Here is a 16,190-nt window from a genome sequence, read left to right as displayed (position 1 = left end):
CCCTTCTAACATGCTCAGTTGTTCCTTTTTTCGGGATAAACCCATGCTGCCACTCTGAAACCAAAGATTCAACCACTGAAGAAATTCTGTTAGCTAGCACTTTGGAGAAGATCTTTGAATCACAATTAATGAGCGTTTTTGGTCGATACGAACTCATCTCTGTTGGAGATTTATCCTTATTTGGGAAAATAGCTATTCTGGCCATTAACCAGGATGCTGGTGGTAAAGTCCCATTAAAGATAGAGGTTATTACTTCTATAAGAATTGTCTTAATTTGTGGAGCGAAAGTCTTATAGAACTCTACTGGGATGCCATCCAGCCCAGTAGCTTTCCCATCAGGCAGGCTGTTGAGGGATTCCAGTATCTCGTCCCATGTGGGAGTTATGTCTAACATTTCCCTATCCTCTAAGGAAAGAGATCTGAGGTTGATCTCGCTAAGGTAGTTGGTGGTCTCGTTAGCGATTAGGTCACTGGGACCATGATTCTCCTCAGTATAAAGTTTGGAGTAGAAGTCCTGGAATCCCTTTCGTATGTGATCTGTGTCGTTAGTCTCATCCCCTGATGGGAGTTTAATTGTGCGTATCTCACTACAGGAAACCTGTTCCTGGTCCTGACAGCCAGATGATGCCCAATATTGTCGCTACACTCGTAATTTTTTTCCCGGGTGCTTGCCCATTTTGCAGTGGTTTTTTCAGCAAAAATGGCCCCAAGTTCGGCTCTGACCAGCACTACCTCTTTCTGCACTGTCTCGACATCTTGTCCTGTTTGAATGCAGTGAGTCAATTTGGTTTTCGGCCACCCTTAGCTTCCCCTGTAAGCTACTTATCACCGTTTTCTCTTTTTTATTTTTGCGCACTGAGAATCCCAGGGTCTCGCCCCCGATCCCCACTTTTAAAGCTTCTCAAACTGTCATAAGAGGGGCAGAGCCAACATTAATCTCCAAAAATTCCTCTAGCCATCCTTGCATATGTGTTTTATACAGCCGGTCCTGTAGTAAAGCTTTTTCAAAACTCCAGGTAGAGGCCTCTCTAACTTTCCCTAAACCTTTAATGTTAATGATAAGGGGATTATGGTCGGACATAAAGCGTGGGGCTATTTCAATAGTGCAATTGTTGATGATTGAAGATGAAAGGAAAAAGTAGTCCAGCCTAACAAGGGTGTGATGCGGAGCAGAAAAAGATGTATACCCTGGCTGGGAGGGATTCAGTCTTGCCCAACAATCTCTTAGACCATGCATCTGCGCAAGATCTATCAAAGCCTGATATACCAGGGGTTTCCTACCCTTGTATTTCCAGTGGCTAACACTATCCCAGTTAGAGGGTAGATGAAAATTCAGATCACCGCGAAGGACAATGGGGTTGGGCCAGTGTGCTAATTCCCCTGAAACCAAGTTGATAACTCCTGGGTCATCTACATTACTCCCGTATTTGAGCAAAGGGTAAAAGGGGGGTTATTAGAAACATGACACTCAGTAATCACCCATCTGCCTAAAGAATCAGTCTTGACCCGGGGTGAAGAGATTGAAAGTCTTTTCTCAGCCAGTATACCCACCCCCCTGATTTTGGAACCCTGTGTGGTGGCCCCCAAGACTTGGAAACCCAAGGAGTCTAATAAGTGCCTCTGGGAGCCCTCGATATGAGTTTCCTGTATACAGTTGATATCCCCCCCCCCCCCCAAGAGAACGAAGCCCAAGCGCCACATTCTGCCTTTTTGAGCGATCGTTTAGCCCGCAGATGTTAACAGAGACAATTCTTAAGGAGTTTAGCTTAGCCATTTAAGAAGGAAAAAAAAAAAGACCAAAGAATAATAACACAACAGACTCCTAACATCTTGTCCTGTACCATAGTAAGTGTGTCTTAGGTATACATGTGTATGTGTAAGAAAGATTAAAAAGCTTGTGCTTAATTTTTCTGTGCAGAACTCTTCTCTTGAAGTGCCTTTCCCATCCCTCCCCCTCCCCCCCCTTCTTCGAGCAATCAGGCGAAGCCTGAGTGATGATAATCAACTTGAGCCCCGACTGCCAGCCACGCCGGATTGATAAAAACTATAGCTCTAGTTTATCAGTTCGGCCGCGTGACCCTTTTTCTTGACTGTGCTCAGTGATAAAGTGATAAAGTGAAATAGTGTGATAATAACATAGAAGAATAAAGAAACCACATGACAGAAAATAGAGCGAGTATCAAATAAAGTCAAAATAATGCCAAAGTCAAGGTCACGGAGAGTGCGGCTTAGGTCTGGTTTCACTCATTGGACAGAGTGAGCAAATGTTACTTCTTTTTCAGTTCCTCCAAATATTCCCCTGCTTTAATCTCGGAGAGAAAAACCTTAATACTCCCGTTTAAGATTACTTTGAGCCTTGAGGGAACCATAAGATACACTTCCGTACCCAGCTGTTGAAAAGGGGAGATTAGCTGTCTCATTCGCCATCTCCGTTCGACAGTCTGATGGCAAAAGTCTGGTTTAGCAAAGAATGTTACACCATTTGCTCCTTTCTTGGAATTGAAGCGGGCCTGGTCATAGATCATCTGTCTAAGGAGGAAATTTCCAAAGTACACGAGAAATACCCTGGGTTGCCCTCCTGACGTGTTGCCACCGCTGTGTTGTCGCTTTTGATGAAAAGGAAATCTGTGCGCCCTCTGAACTTCATAGTCCCAATCCCATCCCAGATGGTCTGGGAAGGAATCCTTTAGTAATTTAACTATGAAGAGCCTGGGGTCATCCCCCTCCTTCCCCTCCGGGATACCTAGTAGGCGGAGGTTGTTCCGGCGCTGACGGTTTTCCTGCTCCTCCATTTTTATCATCAAATCCATCATACAGGCAGTATTAGACTCCCCCTGCTCTTTGGTGGCCAGAGCGTCAGTTTCCAGATGTTCAGTTCGTGCCACTACCATCGTAACCCGATCACTGATGTCTGCGCAGGTTTTATTCAAACGCCTCAGCCCACCCTGCAGCTTTTTGGCAGCATTCTTAACAATACGGTTGTCCGCTTGGACTTCTTCGTGGAACTCCTTGATGGAGATCAGGATGGAAGCTAGAGAGGGTTCAGAGGTGTCAGGTTGCAGGCTCTTGGTGCTTCCCCATTGAGTAGAGTTTAAATCGTCTTCATCTAGGGGGTATGATACCTGAGAGTCGGAGTAATCACACTTTAGCTGACTGCGGCGCTTACTTTTGCTGGTGGGCTTTTTATGTCACTGCACTATGCCTGTGTTTTGAAGTGAGATCTCACTGTCCCCTTCGCTGGCTTCCTCAGAGCCATCTTCATTGGAAGAATTTGGAGTACTGTCTGACATGGAGTAAAAATCTTCCCCTCCTGCTTCGGGTGTCCAGGGAGTCTGGGAGCCGGGGGGCACCATCAGGTTTTGGATCACTTTGTTGGTCCCTGCTTCAGGGTCAGGGATGAGCCGTGGGGCCTCCATACTATTCTCGCCAAGTATATTATCAGGTGCCTGTGCCTGTTGGGTAGGCTGTGACAAAGGAGTTGTAGTGTCTGCGAGTGGGAGTGCTGACACCGGGACTAGGGAGGGCCCATCCTGAACCCCTGTAGGCTCTGTTAATTCAACCAAGTCGTTTTCTGGTATAGTGGATGGGGCAACGCAATCCGTTCCACTCCCTGCTTGAGGTGCCCCCGCCTTTACGTTAACTGCTGGCGAGTGATTGATGAAAGAGTATGGGGGTTTCATATTGGGATTTAACATATTTTTTTTGATTCCTAAAAAGATTTTTGGGGTTGAACAGTCTCAGTGCTTTTAGGATCTCTAGACGGAGCCCCACCCCCCCCCCTGGTTTGCCCCACTGTTTTCCCTGCTTTTTCTTATCCCCACTGACCTCAGTTTTAGGTTTAGAAGCTCCCTCTGTGGCGGAGGCGGCATCTTTGGCAGCTTTGATATCCTTAGAGTCCAAGGCGGCAACAGGAGTCTTTTGCTTGGAGCCTCTTCGGGCCCCCCGAGCACTCATAGTGGTCCTGCTGGATTCAAACAGCTTCGCTCCACAGAAGTCTTTAAGAAGAACAATCCAGAGTTCCCAGAGTTCGTTGACCTCACTAAAGGTTATGAGGGATGAGAAAAAAGCCGGGCATAGGGTCGGATTTGTAAAAAAATGCTGAGCGTCCCGTACTTGTGTCACCAGCTTCTTGCGAGCAGAGAGGGCAGGCTGATTACCCTTTGACTGGCACACAATCACCAGAGCAAAGCCCCCTTCGAAGAAAAGCAGCCTCGGTGCTCGCGTTACAGAGCAGAACTAGCGAACGTGACGATCTGGCATCTCTGAAGGCGGCGCAGGGCAGCTAACTGAGCATTACGTGTCCGGCGTGAGCAGCCGAGCAGCATGAGCTCAGGCGGATTCCATCTTGCTCCCATTGAGTTTGTGAAGCATAATTTTTTTAATGAACTACATACCAGTGGAATACTTTAGTAATTGAAATTGTTGAGAGCGTCCACTATGTGAAAGTTGATATGCTGCATGGGTCTGAATTTTGCATTACTGCTGTGGAAGTAGAATGCAAGGGTTTGTAACTAGAAAAGGTGTCAAGAATTCCTGTCATGCGAGGGGAGGAAAACGGTAACCAGCGAAAACGGACTACATCTCCCAGGATGCTTAGCGGTTGAGAGGTTATGTAAACAGGAGAGCTGTTACATAACTCAAGGAAAACACGCCCTTATGTAAACAGGAGAGCTGTTACATAACTCAAGGAAAACACGCCCTTATGTAAACAGGAGAGCTGTTACATAACTCAAGGACAACACGCCCTATAAAGGGAGGAACCGGGAGGTACAACGCTGTCGGATATTGTGTTTACACCGACGTACCTGCTCAGTGAAGAGCAGTGTTCCGGAGTGGTGCTCCAGTAAGGCAAGAACGGAGGTAGGTCGAGTCGTTACTCCCTGGGCCGTGTCTTGCCCCATCGTCACCTGTGAAGGACCCGGAAGCTCTACCGGATAACCATTGAGCTTCGCTTTTTGACTCGGCTGAGTCAAAGCGCAGTGGCGCTTTTGCTGGTTGGAGTCGTAACTCCCAGCCCGACCAGAGATACAGGGACTGCCAGCTGTAACGCACACCAGGAGGTGTTTGCCGCGTTACAGACTCGGAAGTCCACAGGATCGATCGAGCGGCTGCTCTCGGTTCAGTCTTCTTTGCTTGTGATTGGGGTATCGGTGACGCATCACCAGGAGGTGACTCCGCGTCCCGGTGCAGTCTGAGGAAGAGGTTGAGCGGCTGCTCCCTTCAGGTAGAGACCCCGGCTGGGTGTTTCCCTGACTCCTCGATTCTCCCCAACACTCTTCGTGCCCCTCACAGCCTACCGATTGGCATTGTCAGCCATTTCATTTCTGCCCTCTGTTGGCATACGCCGGGATCGGCGTATATGCAGAGGACGGTTAGGACCATCCGTGCTGTGGGCTGGTAACGTACTTAGCCTGGAGGATTCCAGTGACTATAACCTTTGTTTATTCCTTGTATTATTTTTGCCTTCATTAAAATAACTAAACCTTCACAAGTGGTTGCGTTCTCATTATCGTGTCTGTTAAACGATCCTGAGACGTTCAGGGCGTTACAAAATATCCGACCTTAATAACACTAACTGTCTCCCGGTCGATAACAGACATGGCAACACTTGATGATGTGCTGGCTGCTTTAGCGACCGTGCAAATTGAATTGGCTGCCTCCAGGCAAGAAACAGCCGATGTAAAAGCCAGACTGGATGCTATCAAATTGGACCCGCTCACGCCGAGCACCTCCCTCACGAACCAGACCCCTGCGGTAGTAGTGGAAATGCCGGTAGCCGTCCCCTTGGCAACACCAGAGAGGTACAGTGGGGATCCTAACACAGTGCAGGTATTCCTCACACAAGTGGCGCTACATTTATCGTGCAAACCAAGGGCGTTCCCCACAAGTCAGGCTCGTGTGGCTTTCCTTATCTCCTATTTGGCTGGAAACGCGGCACAATGGGCCGTACCTCTGGTGAGCAGGGACGACCCCATCTTATGTGATTGGGGTGCTTTTCGCGAGGAATTCCTGAAGGTCTTCGACAGAAGGGCTGACTCGTACACGGCGGACCGTGAAATGCTTGAGTTGAGACAGGGATCCAACGACCTGGTGCAGTATCTCAACGCGTTCCGAAGGCTGGTTGCGGAAATCAAGTGGCCTGTTGCTAAACAGACGGCGCTCTTCCATCACGGGCTGTGCGATGAGCTCAAGGACGCCGTGGCTCATATTGACCCACAACCCAAGACATGTGAGGGCCTTATCAACCTGGTATTACGGCTGGAACATAGGCTAAGTGAAAGAAAGGGGGATCATGGGAGAAAAGGAAAATCCCTTCCATCCTATGTGACAGTGGGAAGTCCTGAAACTTCCACCGCATCCAAGGGAGAACCCATGGACATCGGCGCAATACGAGCGAGCCTCACAGCCACGGAGAAAGAGTCACGCCGTAAACAAGGATTGTGCCTATATTGTGGCAAAAAAGGCCACTACGTACGTGAATGCCCTGCCAAACCGAAGACGTCACGTTATCGGGCCAACCGGTCGGTAACAGCCGTGGTGGACGTACCAGCGGAAAACTAGAGGACTCCCAGACCAAAGAAGGGGCATCTCGGAGTCACTCATCCATCCCTTCACTTTCCAACTCGGTCACTAAGGGACAACGACACCTGTTTCTCACGGTGCACGTGGGAGTGCATGACCAGTGGATACCCGTTGTGGCCATGGTGGATTCAGGGGCCACTGGCATGTTTATGGACCACAACGAGGCATGCAGGCTAGGGCTAGTGCTTCTTCCCAAAGCTGTACCCGAAGACGTCTATGCTGTAGACGGAAGGCGATTGGTGACGGGGCCCATCGGGCAGCACACGGGGGTCCTTCCGATGAGATGTGGGAGGAACCATTTGGAACAAATCGATTTTAACATCATCCGAGCGCCCCAATATGGCGTCATATTGGGATTGCCGTGGCTACAGAAACACAACCCCTCTGTGGATTGGCCAACACATCGCATCGAACTGACGTCACCGTATTGCATCCTGCATTGTGGAATAAGAACGGAATCCCTTGACGCAGATGAGAGCGGGAGTCAGACGGTGGCTACAGCGGCAGAAAAAGATGTGGCTCTCCCCCAGGCTTATCACAGTTTTGAGGATGTATTTGATGAGGTGAAGGCGGAAGTGCTACCACCACATAGACAGTTTGACTGCCAGATCAACCTGGTGCCAGGGGCCAGCGTTCCCAGCGGCAGGCTGTATGCCCTGACGGAGCCTGAAAACGTGCATCTCCGGGGGTACCTGGATAAACTCCTCAAGCTAGGATTCATCCGCCCGTCCAAGTCTCTGGCCGCCTCGCCACTCTTCTTCATCCCGAAGGCTAATGGGGAGCTGAGAGCCTGTGTGGACTTTAGGGCATTGAATGCGATAACCGTAAAGAATCGGTACCCCTTGCCTCTCATCAGTGTACTTCTGGAACAGGTCAAGAAAGCTCGTATCTACACCAAGTTGGATTTGAAAGGGGCATACCATCTGGTGCGCATGAGGGACGGAGACGAGTGGAAGACCGCCTTTAAGACCAGGTTCGGCCTTTTTGAGTACCTCGTCATGCCGTTCGGTCTGTGCAACGCCCCGGCAGCCTTTCAGTACTTTTTGAATGAGGTATTCAGAGAGGAGTTGGATATCTACGTGGTCGTATAGATCGACGACATCCTCATCTATTCGTCCAGTGTGGAGGAGCACGTACACCACGTCAAAGCTGTGCTCCAAAAGCTGAGGGAAAACATGCTGTTTTGTAAACTCAGCAAGTGTGACTTCCACGTCACATCCGTGGAATTCCTCGGAGTGATGCTGAGTCCAGAGGGACTGGAGATGGCAGAACGAAAGATCAAGGCGGTGAAAGAATGGCCGGTGCCCCAAAGCGTGAAGGACGTCCAAAGTTTCATTGGCTTCGCCAACTTTTACAGGCGGTTTATAGATGGATTTTCAGGATTGGTGGCCCCAATCACACAGCTACTGAGGAAGTCCAAGGAGTTTGTCTGGTCCCCTGAAGCGAACAAAGCCTTTGAGGCCCTGAAAAGCGCCTTTGGTAAGGCGCCGGTGTTGGCTCACCCCGATCCGGATCTCCCCTACGTGGTGGAAGCGGACGCATCGGATGTGGCGCTGGGGGCTATCTTGTCCCAACGCAACCACGACACAGGGGTGCTTCATCCCGTTGCGTACATGTCCCGCAAACTCAACGACGCCGAACGCAACTACCATATTGCGGAGAAGGAGCTTCTCGCAATCAAGGACGCCTTCACCGAATGGAGGCATTGGTTGATGGGGGCAAGACATGTGGTATCGGTGTACACGGACCATCGGAACCTACAGTTCATGACGGCCACAAGACACCTTTCTCCCAGACAGCTGCGGTGGATGATCTTCTTTGCGGGGTTCAACTTCCGCATCAGATATCGGCCGGGGACGGAAAACCGGAAGGCGGACGCCGTGTCCCGTCAATCTGCAGTTAAGGAACCATTGCCTGCGACCGAGCATTCCATCATTTCCCCGAGGATGGTATTGGGGGTTATCCAACCGGATACTTTCCTGAGGGGAATAAAGAGAGGGATCAGGTCATTCGCATGGCGGAGGTGGCTCCTCAGTCACAGAGAATGGCAGCTGAAGGACGGGATACCCCTGAAGGGCAGGTGCCTATTGATACCCACGCCTAGGCTAAGGAAACAAGCATTCATCTGGTGCCATGACTCTCCATGCGCAGGTCATTTGGGCTTTGAAAAAACGGTGGCTAGCATGGGACGGCATTTCTGGTGGCCAACCATGAGAGTGGATGTCAGGAGGTGGGGACAGGAGTGTCATACGTGTGCTACCATGAAGGCCGACCATGGCCGAACCCAAGGGCTCTTACATCCACTTCCGACCCCGGATAGACCATGGGATAGCATATCACTGGACTTCGTGGTGGGCCTACCGGTAGACCAGGGGATGACGGCAATACTGGTGGTGGTGGATTACTTGACGAAAATGGGGCACTTCATCCCCTGCAAGAGAGTCCCTACGGCCGGGGAATTGGCGTCACTACTCCTAAAGAATGTGGTACGACTGCATGGATTACCTGGGGTGATCGTGTCGGACCGGGGATCACAGTTTACTGCGCAATTCTGGAAGACTTGGTGCACTGCGCTGCATGTTAAGACCGCCCTGTCCACCAGCTACCACCCTCAAACGGACGGCCAAACCGAGCGCCTGAACCAAACGCTCAAACAGTATCTGCGATGTTTTGTGGACCAGGGCAGGGAACGATGGGTCGACTTGCTATGGGTTGCAGAGATAGCCTATAACAACGCCACTCACAGCTCCACACAGTCATCTCCGTTCTATAGCAACTATGGCCAACATCCCAGGTTCTTGCCATTTCTACATCCGTTCAGAGAGGACAGGATTCCCGCCACAGCGGACAGGGTGGCACACATAAAAGACACGTTGATGCGCTCAAGGGCTGTCCTAATAGAGGCCAAGAGAAGATACAAGGCTGCGGCAGACAGGAAGAGAAGGCCCGGGCCACTGTACCGCACTGGAGACTACGTCTGGATATCCACAAGAAACATGAGGTTTCGAAAGAACAGTGTGTTCCATCCCAAGTACATGGGCCCCTATCGAATTACCAAGTGTATGGGTCCCGTGAACGTGAAGGTGTGCTTGCCCCAGTCATTGCGGATACACCCTGTCTTTCATGTATCATTGCTCAAACCAGCACCCTCCAAGCCGTCTGGGACACCTAGGCCGGTATGCGTGGAGTCGGAGGTGGAGTATGAAGTGTCGGGCATACGGGCGTCCAAATGGCGCAGGGGGAAGCTGTGGTACCTGGTTGCGTGGAAAGGCTATGGCCCGGAGGAGCAGTCATGGGAACCGGCTGAAGGGGTTCATGCTCCGCGCTTGGTCTCCTTGTTCCATCGGCGTTTTCCTTCCAGCGCTGGACCCGTGGGGAGCCGCTGAGAGGGAGGATGTACTGTCAAGAATTCCTGTCATGCGAGGGGAGGAAAACGGTAACCAGCGAAAACGGACTACATCTCCCAGGATGCTTAGCGGTTGAGAGGTTATGTAAACAGGAGAGCTGTTACATAACTCAAGGAAAACACGCCCTTATGTAAACAGGAGAGCTGTTACATAACTCAAGGAAAACACGCCCTTATGTAAACAGGAGAGCTGTTACATAACTCAAGGAAAACACGCCCTTATGTAAACAGGAGAGCTGTTACATAACTCAAGGACAACACGCCCTATAAAGGGAGGAACCGGGAGGTACAACGCTGTCGGATATTGTGTTTACACCGACGTACCTGCTCAGTGAAGAGCAGTGTTCCGGAGTGGTGCTCCAGTAAGGCAAGAATGGAGGTAGGTCGAGTCGTTACTCCCTGGGCCGTGTCTTGCCCCATCGTCACCTGTGAAGGACCCGGAAGCTCTACCGGATAACCATTGAGCTTCGCTTTTTGACTCGGCTGAGTCAAAGCGCAGTGGCGCTTTTGCTGGTTGGAGTCGTAACTCCCAGCCCGACCAGAGATACAGGGACTGCCAGCTGTAACGCACACCAGGAGGTGTTTGCCGCGTTACAGACTCGGAAGTCCACAGGATCGATCGAGCGGCTGCTCTCGGTTCAGTCTTCTTTGCTTGTGATTGGGGTATCGGTGACGCATCACCAGGAGGTGACTCCGCGTCCCGGTGCAGTCTGAGGAAGAGGTTGAGCGGCTGCTCCCTTCAGGTAGAGACCCCGGCTGGGTGTTTCCCTGACTCCTCGATTCTCCCCAACACTCTTCGTGCCCCTCACAGCCTACCGATTGGCATTGTCAGCCATTTCATTTCTGCCCTCTGTTGGCATACGCCGGGATCGGCGTATATGCAGAGGACGGTTAGGACCATCCGTGCTGTGGGCTGGTAACGTACTTAGCCTGGAGGATTCCAGTGACTATAACCTTTGTTTATTCCTTGTATTATTTTTGCCTTCATTAAAATAACTAAACCTTCACAAGTGGTTGCGTTCTCATTATCGTGTCTGTTAAACGATCCTGAGACGTTCAGGGCGTTACAAAAGGTTTCACGGTAGGTGGACTCTGTGAAAGAAAGTGGATTGTTTCGGAGTTAAGTTTGTGTATGTTGATAATTCTAGTGTCCATTTGTGAAGGCTAGGTGGTGTGAGTGTGAATGTTAGAGAAAGGTTTGTGGGTGTGAGTTGGTTGTGTGTAAGCAGAATCAATGCTTGGTCATCTGTGAATAAGATGAGAGTAAATCAAGTCTTGGTTGAAGGCATGTGTGAGCTGACCGTGTGAGTGCACTACGTACACAAGCCAAGGGTACGCCTCATATTCTGTATGTGCCGAGGCTGTGTCACAGTAGTGTGTTTGTAACTGGAGTGTTTGTGTGTGTTCACGCACGTGAGTGCATGGAAGTGTGTTTAACTGCTTCCCTGCGGGGGTAATTCCCCCACAGTGCGGGGTGGGGCGCGGCACCGCTGTGCTCGTGACGAGCTCAGCTCGTCGTGACTCACAGTGGAGCTGTGCTCATGAGGAGCTGAGCTCGTCACGACCCGGCCCACTGATTAATTCTCCCGCACAGGCGGGGAATTTATCACGCGTGGGCAGGCTGCAGCCGTTATGACGAGCTGAGCTCGTCATGAGCACAGCTCCACTGTAACTCATGACGAGCTGAGCTCGTCATGAGCATGGAAGGGGTTAAGCATGGCTTCAATTAATGCAGTATGAGAGAATATGTAGGTGGGGTCTGTTCATATGTTGAGTCAAGTGCATGTTTGTGTACCTAATAAGATGTTGTATGTGTAGAGTGTGTTTGAATGGGGCAGGTGGGAGGGGAGTTTGCTGGTGAAGGAGTGCATCATTAGCAAAACAACTGTAGGTAAATAAATGGGTGGATGAATAGACAGACAGGCGAGCAGAAGAACCATGGATGGTCGGGGTAAGGAACCGGCAGACAGAGTTTAAGACAGACAGACAGCAAGATGAATGGACAGTTACATGGACAGACACAGAAATAGCAAAGGAATGACAGAGAGGCGAGTTGTTCAGCAGAATGAACAAACTAATTCATAATCATATATTATGGTATGCGGTCCAAAGAGTACAAAGACCAAGTTTTTGTAGCTCGGGACAAGATAATACAAGCATTGAAAATGCACTAGGTCTCGCCTTTGATTAAGTTAAAGCTATTTGCTTTGCTAATGGTATTGTGTAGCAAAGCAAATGGCTTTAACTTAATCAATGGCGAGACCTATTACATTTTTAATTCTTGTTTATTTATTTTTCATAATGGCCTTTCCTCTGTTTAGGGCCTCAAGTTCTGCATTTTCAGATATTTTTCAGGTCTCATTTCTTCTGGATCACTGATTTCATGTTCACTCCATCTCAGTCATGACTTCTTTCCTCGCCTCACCTCTTTAATCCCAACAATACAGTGTACGCATACTCGGACATCCTCACCTCTACACCACACTCGTTTACTGGGCACATGAAGAGCGGCTCACGGTCGGGATAAAGATGTGTATACTGTCTCCAGAAATTCTCAGCAAACTTCAGAAGGATCTTTTCCTTGGGTGAGTTCTCCTTGTACGAGGGCGGGAAAATCATCTCTTCGAAAAGAGGTCGTCCTGGAATACTACAAATTTGAGAAAAAGTACAAAAACAAAAGTTCAACTATGAGAGGAAAAAAAGAATGTCTTAAAAATACTGTTGCATTATTTTATGAACTTGTTATTTCTCCATGGATACCTCTTTTGAGATCAAGGAAACCAGAAATGGCTTGAATGTTCCCCAAGTCTCTTTAATGGATTTACTTTTCATTTCTAATTAACGCATGCTTGGTTCTGGGATATATTTACTGTTAGCTCAAGAAAACCTTTTGTGGGACCTCCCGTAATCAATTGGGCCATCAGTGTAGGGACAACTACCTTGAAAGTCACAGACAATGGCAGAGTATATGAAGACAGAAGATGGGAATGCAGTTGCCATCAGTTTTCGTATAACTCAATATTTTAATATTCTTTCCTATTCCCTTTTTCTGCATTGCTTTGGATTTTTGTTATAATTTGCTGAAACAGATAACACCGGGTATTCCATAATTTGTCACAATGTTGTGGGGTATGGTGATACATCAAGTCAGCTTGTTCCATCTTTGGCGAATTGTAGGTTACCTTGTCTCCACCTGTATATTAATGGTTTGGAGAATTAACCGACTGCGGTCGGCCAACATGTATTTCACTCTAGAAAATCAAGTATTGACAACAGCAGCACTACATATCCCCTAGGGAGTGCTGCGATTCCCTCTTCTATGGCACAGAGTCCTAATAACTATCTACTGCACTTTAGCACTGAATAATGACAACTTATTATTTTATCTTCAAGCTGCATAATGAAATGCTGTGCATGAGCATACATATGGATTCTTCATTTAGCAAAAATAAAGTTCAAAAGGCTAATTTTGAGGGATTTGTCAGATGCTATTACTCAGACAAGTGAGAAACCTACTCTTGACGAAGTCATATGTCTAGTGGAACTTCACCCCCCCCCCCCCCCCCCCCGTCGGTACACACATCATCATCCAAGGGTATATGTGAGGTGGCTCTCTGCTGTCTTGCGTTATTCGGGGGGTTGTACTCTAATTTGTTTCTCCGGCCATCACAACTGAAAGATTAATCGTTAGATACTGAGAGGTGTGGGTAGAAAACCTAACTACTCATTATTATCGTTTTCCTTCCAAAAGCAAGGCGGTAAAGAACCGCTGTAATCCCAGAGAGAAACCAGAAAATCAGAATTTGCCTTATGAAAACTTCAAAACTGATCAACTAATTGGTAGTGGAGGAAAATAAAAGGGAAAGGAAAGTGAGTACTTGAATTACAAAAACCAATTACCTAATAATTGTGTCCGAAGCCATAAAATGTTCTTTAAAATTATAAACAATGTACATGATATTTCATGGAATTCAAATACATTTCTTTAAACTAACAGTTGGGGAGACAGCAGTAGTCCGGAATCGTGTGATGCTGGCATGTGTGTTTAGGGGAGCCCTCCCGCTTCTGCTGATGGTGCTTGGAACTGGAACCAGGCTATGGTACTATCTTATCTTATCTGCTCCTTCAGGTTTTTATGTTGGTCTGTGTACACCGTGTTGTAAAACTCCAGTATGGCCATTGGTAGGGACTAGACATTTTCATCTGGGGATTTAGTGTGTGATGGGTAGGATTATTCAGAGCAGGAGGCTTAATCACATGATGATAATGCATACCAGATGATCATTGGGCTGCCAGATTTGATGAATCAAAAACAAATTCTGTAATGACTATTGGTTCTTACAGATGGTGGTCTGATGTTTGGCTCTCAACTTCAGAAAGTTCCTCTTCCAAATCCTCAAGTTCTTCAGGGGTCAGAATGAGGTCACCACTCTCCTCTTCCCCTTCCTCATCCTCTTCATCCTCATCCTTGTCTTTGTATTCCTCTGGATCATTTTCCTCCACTACTTCATTCTTATTTTCAATAATGTCCTCCATCCTTTGCTATCTATGTGCAAAAACAAAGATACATGAAATGAAAACAAACCGAGTTATAACAGGGTTCATGACATAAAACAATATAGTACATTTACAACAATCAATCCAATAAGGCCTGCTTTAAAACCCTTTTTTGTTATAATGCATGATCGAATTTACAGCCTAGTTTTTAAAAAGATCTATTCACAACATAGCAGTGGTCATACAGCCTGTCTAACTTACAGACCAGGGGCCGTATTACAATAAGTGCCCCAGTGGTGCAACGGGCGTTTGCACCTGCTTTGCGTACCCCTGGAGCACTTTGGTATTATAGAAGGAGGCGCAGACGCTTGTGCATCCCCTTCAGTAATATCGATAGCGCTGGCGCACTTAAAGCGCCAGCGCTACCGTCAGGGGGCATTCCCTCATTTGCATAGGGGCGTGCAATTTCTTTGCCTCTGCGCCGAGCCATATTACAGACCTGGGGGAAGCGCATACATTATAATAAGATGCAATGTCATTGTTTGTGACCGGCGCACCTTTTAAAAGGTGCGCTCAGAGCAAACAATAACAATGCGTTTGATGGCCCCAGATCTTGCACGAAACACAAAGTGGGTTGTACTGGCCAAATCCACTACAGCCAGGGCAACTGAAATTATACCTGGGCCACTATGTTTCTACGTAATGTGGATTAGACACATAATGTACCACTTGATTATTAAATGCAGATTTCAACAAAAAATGTTTCTAACTTAAACATGAGTGAAACAAAGATGTTTAAATATAACTTCCCACTTGTTGACTGTTATATTTAGGCAGGAAAGAGGTGAGGATTTTGCTCATATGGTAATAACATCCTTAAATCAAAGACTGAAGGAACTATTTTTATGTGTGAATCCGTGAAAACAAAGCCAATATTTGTAAATGTAAGTGAAAAGAGGAGTCTGGCTTTCTTATAATTATTCTTTCATGTTTGCATTGCAGTCGTCTAAAAGCTGCATTTATGTCAATAGGGCAATAAGTTGTATCCCTTTTTATTTAGGTCTGATGTCATGAATTTTAAAGTGCCTCCTTTTGAAACACTTAGAAAGCAAATATGCAACGTACACTGCAGTTCTGTAGAGCAGCTTATTGTGGGAATGGGTTGCTTCAAGAAGCCCCAACATGTGAACACAGAAGAAACCTAGCACTGAGCTCCACAAAACACAGATGACATGTACCAACAATATTTGCATTTAACATTGCATTTAGGCATGTTGTGCACTGTTTGCAACATTGCATGTGTTTCACACAAACAATTTTACTCTGGGAGAGGGAAAGGAAATGAGTGAAAACAAAACACATTGTGCTTCCAAGCAAGTCAAAATCATTAACTCGTGGTTAATAGGATTTTGAATAGGATACACAGAATGTATTCCGCTTTCTTCCTTAGACAACGTCAGCATCTTCACCAGCTTCTGAACCAATTGTGGTTTTTATTAAAAACAACTAGATAATATTACCATCGAATGCTCTTTATAATTCGCCCTTCTCTGTCACATAATTAAGTCTTCCCAGCTACAGTCTTTGATCCTCGATTAACTCACGATGTCGGTGGTCGTTCTGTGAAACAGCTACTTACCTGCAACAATGGTTCTCTGTATGTGCTTCTCCATGGACCCAGAGACTGGTAGAGCCTCCCATGTAA

At 47.7% G+C, this 16,190-nt stretch overlaps 1 protein-coding gene across 2 annotated transcripts in view; it reads right to left on the bottom strand.

Annotated features, from left to right (window-relative positions):
• The window catches only part of DRC7 (dynein regulatory complex subunit 7), a 203,212-nt gene that overhangs the window by 178,955 nt on the left and 8,067 nt on the right, over positions 1-16,190 (bottom strand). Inside the window, exons 2-3 of one of the 2 annotated variants that reach the window (XM_085637931.1) lie at positions 14,331-14,534; positions 12,461-12,635 (exon numbers count right to left, since the gene is read on the bottom strand). In XM_085637931.1, coding sequence (XP_085494057.1) covers positions 12,461-12,635; positions 14,331-14,524 — 369 coding nt within the window. In that variant the 5' untranslated portion in view covers positions 14,525-14,534. The remainder of the gene's footprint in view (positions 1-12,460; positions 12,636-14,330; positions 14,535-16,190) is intronic. The other variant, XM_085637932.1, reaches the window with a different exon arrangement.

Source organism: Triturus cristatus, chromosome 12, assembly GCF_964204655.1.
Source record: "Triturus cristatus chromosome 12, aTriCri1.1, whole genome shotgun sequence".
Classification (NCBI taxonomy): domain Eukaryota; kingdom Metazoa; phylum Chordata; class Amphibia; order Caudata; family Salamandridae; genus Triturus; species Triturus cristatus.
Note: the sequence above shows the minus strand (reverse complement) of the source record. Positions and strands in the feature narration are given on the sequence as shown.